Genomic DNA, 7,324 nt, shown 5'->3' with positions numbered 1-7,324 from the left:
TGGAACAGAGATGTCATGAAGTGTTTGAGTAGGAACGTACTTTGAAAAAATGAAACAAAACACCTAGTCCAAAATCATCATTGTGAATTAGAAAGTCAAAGCTCAGAAGACAAAGAGCTTAATGCTTCACATTGGGTTGGGGCAGAATGTGGCCTCTATGCCTGGCTTCTTGACTCACATAGACCAGTCCTCTTCCAAAATGCTGGGCTGCTTTTACTGAGTCCACTCTCTAGACCAATGCTTCCAACACTTAGTCATTTATCTTTATAATTTTTTATATGCACGAATACCATCTGTATTATTTTTTAATTTTTATTTAAATTGACTCTATTTTACTTAACTAAAATCCATATATTTGAAAATATTACTACCATAAATGTAAAAATAAAGATAACCAATAAAAAAAAAAGGTTAAATTCTAACTTTCACAAAACTCCGAAACTGAGACCTGCCTTTCTTTGTTAAAAAGGAAAATCGCATTTATGTCATAATCTCACCACCTCGAGACTTTCTTCATATCAGCAGTAAAAGAGAAATAAAAAGGCAGGACTTTCTTGGTATACAATGGTGACAGACACCGAAGGTCGGCTCATACAACTCCCATATCCAACCTGTCTTCTTTGCTGCCTGCCTCTGCTATATAAACTGTAAAAGTAAGAACCAGACCTCCTAGCCTCCCTTGCAGTCAGTGGTAGCCATGCAACCCAGCTCTGGCCTATGAGATGTAAAAAGAAGTCCCCAAATGCTACCTTTTCCTTTTCTTTTTTCCTGCTTAGATATAGACATGACACGTGGAGTCACTATAGCCATTTGCAATCATGAGGTAATGATCAAAGTCCAAATCCTAAGGCTGGCAGAGCAGAAAGAAAGAACACAATGTTGAATAGGTGCCCCAGACCTGCCTACCTCCTCACTCCTTGCTACGTGGGGAAAATAAATTCTATTTGTTTGAGCATTAATCAAAGTTTTTCTTATTACCTACCAAATAGAATCTTAACTGACCCAGTGTTTATTAACTCCACGTGCATGGCACCTGAAATCAGCTAGACACCACTGGTGGTATGTGTCTCATGCTTTGGGAGAACATTCTGTAGGAGAGCCTGTATTAGTTCGCTAGGGCTGCCATAACAAGGTACTATAGATTGGAAGCTTAAACAGCAGAAATTTATTTTCTCACAGTTTTGGAGACTAGAAGTTCAAGATCAACGTGTTGGCAGGTATTTTAAAGAAATTTAAGATCAAGGTGTTCTTTTGCGGCATCTCTCCTTGGCTCACAGATGGCCGCCTTCTTGCTGCCTCCTCACATGATTTTTCCTGCGCGTTGCCTGTGTCCTTCCTATTCTCTTCTTATAAGGACATCAGTTACATTGGATTGGGTTGCATCCTAACAGTCCCATTTTAATTTAATTGCCTCTTTAAAGACCCTATAGTCACATTGCAGAGTACTGGGAGTTAGGGCTTCAACACATGAATTTTGAAGGGACAGAGTTCAGCTCATAACAGAGTATAATGGTTTATTTTTTGATAGAGCTATTTTTTTCTTCCCTGAAATCTTGCAGTCACATGACAGCATGGCTCACAGTTGTTCAACATCCACAAGCAAGATCACCAGTCTTCAGATGAGGGGAAAGTGTCCTGGATTTGTGATCAAAAGGCCTGTGCTCTAGTTATTGATCGTCCTCTTGCCGGCACACTTAGCCTCTTGAAACTGGTGTCAGCGTCTGTAAAAAGATGTGACTATTATATGTAATAATGTATATGGAAGTATCTAGCACATAGTACAGATATTTTATCAAATCTAAAATGACATCAATTATAAGATAACACGATTATGCTATATGCACCCAAAATGGCAAAATCATGCCATGGGGGCTTTTAAAATTACCAATTCAGGAAACCCAGCCTAGGTTCATTAAATTTGAATCTGAGATCAAGTTCAGGAATTGGTACTTTTTAAATTTCCCATATTATTCCAATAATCTGATCGATTCTGAAGTAATGGCTTTCAGCATACTGTCAGTCAATGTGTTGAATAACCCAAAATTTAATTCTAAGCTTCGATCTTTGGGGCTATTTATCAGTATCTTAGATATTCTATAGGAAGCCTGAATTTCAGACTTTGCCAACAAAAACCCATTGCCCAAATTCCTTACATTCTCTAACACATTCACGGAATTCCAGAAGGTCCTGACTTAGGAGCTGCATATAATAAATACTTCCGTAGAACATGTAAACCAAGCTCTTTCTAGTGGTAGGAATGCTGTGGCATTTACTCTTTATAGTGGTTTTCTGATCTCTTCCCCTGACTATAACCTGGGGGTACTGAGCCCACATGTCATTCTATACTTTTACAATCTTAAATGATATACTATCAGTTCCTTGTATGTATATTTTAAACATTTTTGTAAAAATTAAAAAAAAAAACAGTCAAATCTTCTTAAAAATTATTTTTCCAAATACCTATGTTTGAATCCTGAGTAATGGAATGCTACTGTGACAACAGATAAATCCAATGTCAAGATTAGAGGGCCACTCTGGACTCCTTGACCTCTTTATAGCTCGTTAGTAACCCATCTGACCGCTTCCACTGCAATATTATCCCACAGCCCTCACGCCCACATGTATGATCTCAACAGAGTCCAATCCCTTGATTTCACAGTGGAACAAACTGATGCCTCTCCTCCCCCATCCCCTGGCAGAGAAAGTAGGTGACCTGCTCAAAGTCACATACAAGTTAAGCTACTGATATTGAGTCTACTCCCGCACCACTTCCCTTCTGTTCCTCCCACCCCCGCATCTATTGATGACACCGCAGAAAACTTTTAGCAAAAGCACAGGACACTGTCACCAATGTAGTCCAACCTAATGGGAAACTGCCCTGAAGCCCACCCAGATCATTCCTGAGCCACATAATTTTTGTTTTCATGCAGATTCCATCAGAGCCTTGGCTAAATCCCAGGGAAGCACATATCAGATCTGTTGTATATTGGCAGAACTTTGGCTTAGAACATATTTCAAATGTCTCCCATGGAACATTGGCAGCCTTAAAAAAACATGGCCAGGAAATTATTCCAAGAGGTTCAATTGCTCTACGACACTTTATGAGGAAAACTGATGGCTTTCCCTCCCAAGCTCTTCCCTCCATGTCCAGGACAAATGACTTTCGTTTCCCTGTATGTGTGTGCCGTACCTTAGGGGAGGGCCAGCTCAGCTGTAGCACGAATAGAAGGACCATCTTTAATGGGCAGGGCCCTCTGCACAGTGCAATGTGCTTTGCACCAAGTTCTTTCTCTTTTGGTTTTAAAACCCTTGTGTATTCCAAGAGAGATGTAGTCCATGTGTTTCTGATTCATTTACACTTAAATCATTAAAATGTTTTTGCGAGAGTTATTTGATGTCTGAAGAGCCTGTAAGTCTTCTTAATGGGATTTTAAAAGTTTTCTTTTTTTTCTATTCTGCATGAAATCCAAAGTAACATTTTGTTGAAACAGTGCCTGAGGACAAACATATTCTCTCATCCTATATACTCTCACCCACATTATCAACCACAGCCTCTTAATAATGTGAGGCTTGGCAAGGCTGACACTTGAAAGTGTTAAAATAGAGATAATGGAGCAAGAATTCCAGCGAGATTCGAGGCAATTTTCCCCAGAATGTGCCAAAGCAGAGTTGGGAGTGTTTGCCTCCTTGTTTAGAGTGGTATATCTCTCTCAGATATACCACTGGACAGCCAAAAAAGCACTCTACAAGCATAATATAACTTAAGCTTCATAACAACCCTGTTTTCCAGATAAGAAAACAGGATCAAAGATGTTAAGTATTGGTCCCAAAGCGCACAGCTGGCTTGTAGAGAAAGGAAAGCTTACAATTAAGTTCTGACTCTAACACTCTTTTCGAAATGCCTCAAATTGAGTTTCTCTGTGAATATTGTGTGTGCTTGAACTGTCATGTGCATTATAATATATCAGCGAGAAGCAGTATAGTATAATAGGTAAGAGCTTAGAGTTTTCTCTCATTGCTTTCTAGCTGTGTGACCTTGGGTAAGTTACTTAACTTCTCTGGGCAGTTTTCTCACCTGTAAATGGGGGCAATATTGTTGCTCACCTATATAAGATATAAATATGATTAGAGGAAATTAACACATCACTAGAACAGTGCCTGACACATATTGCTCAATAAATGTTAGCTAGTAATGGTAGTAGCAGTAAGAAGTAACAAAGAGCCGGGTAATCTCGGCAAGTCGTGTAACGTCTCTGAGCCTCAGTTTTCTCATTTGTAAAATGAATTTAATGTATGGACCTCACAAATTTGTGGGATGATGTTTGTGCCTAGCACCATCCCTAACGCAGAAAAATCCTCAGCAAGATCTAGTTTTTATACTATATGTTGCGGAGGGAGTGATTTTCAGATCTGCCACTGATCTCTCCACAAACCCTGGGTGTAGATGTGTGTTTGAGCCCAGGTCTTCCTACAACCCAGGGTGTGGGTCTTTCTTGCTGTATTAGACCTCTGCACACCCTGAGTTGATAAACAGCACAAGTACTGTGTTTAAGTGGGAAAAAGAACTAGTCAACTGTGGGACTTGGTGCTCCCTCACATTCCGGGCCAATGGCTCTGCTCACAGAAGAACCTGCAGTATTTGCCCACAGACTGAGGCTTTGGGGTTGGGATCTGTTTTCTTTCCCAATGTAGATGTTAGAATTGCCTTCTTGGTTGGTGGTTTCTGTTTAATTGGTGTCCTTTTGCCGGTACCCTGAAAAAGAGCAGAAAACTATAGCCATCTGGCAAGAGAGACTGAGGAGAAATTAGACTTTGTCCCCCTCCACCCTCTACACACACACACACACACACACACACACGCACACACACACAGTGACACAAATACCTATTTGAGCCGTTGGTTATTTTCTCTCAAAGGCTGGAGCCAACCACACAGAATAAAGAAGAGAACTGGAGGAGCAGATCTCTCAAGGAAGAAGACAGATTCCGTTCTGTCAGGTTCCTCTGAGTGTGTGTAAGTGCGAGTCAGAGGAGAGAGAGAAAGGAGAGAGGAAAAGGCAGAGGGAGAGAGGGGGAGAGGGGATCTGTTGCAGGCAGGGGAAGGCGTGACCTGAATGGAGAATGCCAGCCAATTCCAGAGACACACAGGGACCTCAGAACAAAGATAAGGCATCGCTGACACCACACCAAGGATCAGCTCACAGACAAGTCAGGCCGGGAGGACCAAGGCCAGGCAGCCGGGATCACCCAAGGCAGGAAAATGAGGTAAGTGCCAGGGCAGGAGTGGGCACGGGTGTTCCTGCAGGGACCAGGTGTCAAGTAGCCATGAAGGGTCTGACCTTGTCTTTCGGTAGACTTACCTGTGTGTCCTGCGGGTGGTACAGGGGGGTTATCATCGATCCTTAAGGGCTCTGAGAAGGGAGATGAGGTCTGGGTGCCTTCCCAGGGACTCCGGAGACATGCAACTTGTTTCAAGAGACTTTGTGCAAATCCTGCCCCGATACTGCTGAGGCTCACATTTCTCTTCTGCCAGCATAGGGTGCTGCCTGCTGGCAAATGCGACTTTCCTCCTGTTGCCCACAGGCTGATTTTTTGTTTTCTTTCTCTGCAAAGAGCATTGGTTTATCTCTCCCAATACTTTGTGAGTTAGATATGTGTTTGTGTGTTTATTTGTTCTGACCGGAAAAAAAACCAGCTTCCCACAGCTCAGCTCTGGCTTCTTAAACCTTCAGAAGTTGCCCAGTTAAAACCTTTATTTAGAAAACTAAAAATCTGTCCTTGTTTTACAGTTCCCTATAAATTTCTGCATTTCTCACTGAAATCAGAGGCAGCTGGTGGCATGAATCAGGCTATCAGTTGCACCAAATGGCTCTTAAAGGGATACCACAATTTGTTTTAAAAAAGAGACTTTAGAGTTCTGAAACTAGGACTTTAAATTCTAACATTTTTTTATGCTCTTCAATATTTTCTATTCCTCAGCCTACTCTTAGAGTTACTTGATCCTTCTTACCAGACATTCCTTGTAACTTTTCCTCTGCAAGTCTCAAAACCCTACCACCATAATTACTTTTACTACTTATAAATGTTAATGCTGTTAAAAATACCAAAAAAAAAAAAAAAGGAAAAAGGAAAAAGAGAAAACTCTGCAGATATGCTAAGTCCCTAAATGCCTCTTTTCCCATTAATTTCTCCTCAATTGAAAAAGGGATTCTATTTGTTTCTCTTCTGCGAAGTCGCCTAGCAACTTTCCTGGGTCAGGGGTCAATGAGGGGCTTTAGACTGTTAACTCTTTGAACTCAGATTACCTGTGATTCAGAGAGATAATCAGATCTTGAAGGTTAATTCAATCATTCGGTTCTTTTTTAAATCCATTATAATTTTAAACCTGCCATCTAACTTCATTTTTTTTCCTCCTAAAAGAGATGAGAGTTATACCATCTACACAGAATGACAATTAGATTGATCTGTCACTATTCGAATCTCACCTTACCAAATGCCCCAGCCATACCACACTACATAGCTGATTAACAGTTCTGTATCTTGGCATTTATCATTCCTTAGTCCAGAACAGCCCTCCCCCTTATTTTCTACTTGGGGGACCTGATTGTTCCAGCGGGCTCAAACATCACCTTCTCTTCCCTGGCCAGCATCCCCAAAGTGAGCATCCTCTCCTTCGTGTTGTCTCTGTCATTTAGGGCCTGTCCTTAGGGGATACATCTCTTCTTGTCTTTGTAATACTTCCTTGTTTAAATGTCCACTTCCTCTTCCAAGACTGAATGTTTCTTAAGGTACAGTATCTACATCTTGTTCATCTTTGCATGCACAGCACCTAGCATGATGTCTGTTTCCTATTAGGTATTCAATAAATATCAACTGAATTGAATTCAGCTGTTGAATAGCAAAAGTATTGGAAAATGCTCCACTAGAAGTCTTTAAAGGGTCTTGCCTCACATAGAACAGCAGTTCGGAATTTGCAAAACAATTTTATAGGCATTGTCTCATCTAGTCTTCAAATTTTGGATAAGGTAAGGATTGATGGAGAAATGAGGATGAAAGCAGTTAACTTGCCCGAAGATACACTGATGTTTTTTGAAAAGGCTCAGACATAAACCTGGTTCTTTGGGCTCCAAGTCCAGGATTTTTTCTACTATATTCCACCAGACTCTCAACCAAGTGTATCTTTCTATGCTGGCAGCTCTCGATCCTACCTGCATATTACAATCATGTGTAGTGCTTTAAAAATTGCCAATGACTAGACCTCACTCCAGACCAATTAAACTAGAATCTTTTGGGGAAGGGTATGAGTATCTTTCTCTCTTTCTTT

At 40.9% G+C, this 7,324-nt stretch overlaps 1 protein-coding gene across 5 annotated transcripts in view; it reads left to right on the top strand.

The window, feature by feature from the left end:
* Positions 1-4,868: 4,868 nt before the first annotated feature.
* The window catches only part of MASP1 (mannan binding lectin serine peptidase 1), a 63,337-nt gene continuing 60,881 nt past the window's right edge, over positions 4,869-7,324 (top strand). Inside the window, exon 1 of one of the 5 annotated variants that reach the window (XM_006925828.2) lies at positions 4,869-5,265. In XM_006925828.2, coding sequence (XP_006925890.1) covers positions 5,261-5,265 — 5 coding nt within the window. In that variant the 5' untranslated portion in view covers positions 4,869-5,260. The remainder of the gene's footprint in view (positions 5,266-7,324) is intronic. The other 4 variants (XM_025042352.1, XM_006925826.3, XM_015599841.2 and 1 more) reach the window with 4 other exon arrangements.

Source organism: Pteropus alecto, unplaced genomic scaffold (assembly GCF_000325575.1).
Source record: "Pteropus alecto unplaced genomic scaffold, ASM32557v1 scaffold88, whole genome shotgun sequence".
Lineage (NCBI taxonomy): Eukaryota > Metazoa > Chordata > Mammalia > Chiroptera > Pteropodidae > Pteropus > Pteropus alecto.
Note: the sequence above shows the minus strand (reverse complement) of the source record. Positions and strands in the feature narration are given on the sequence as shown.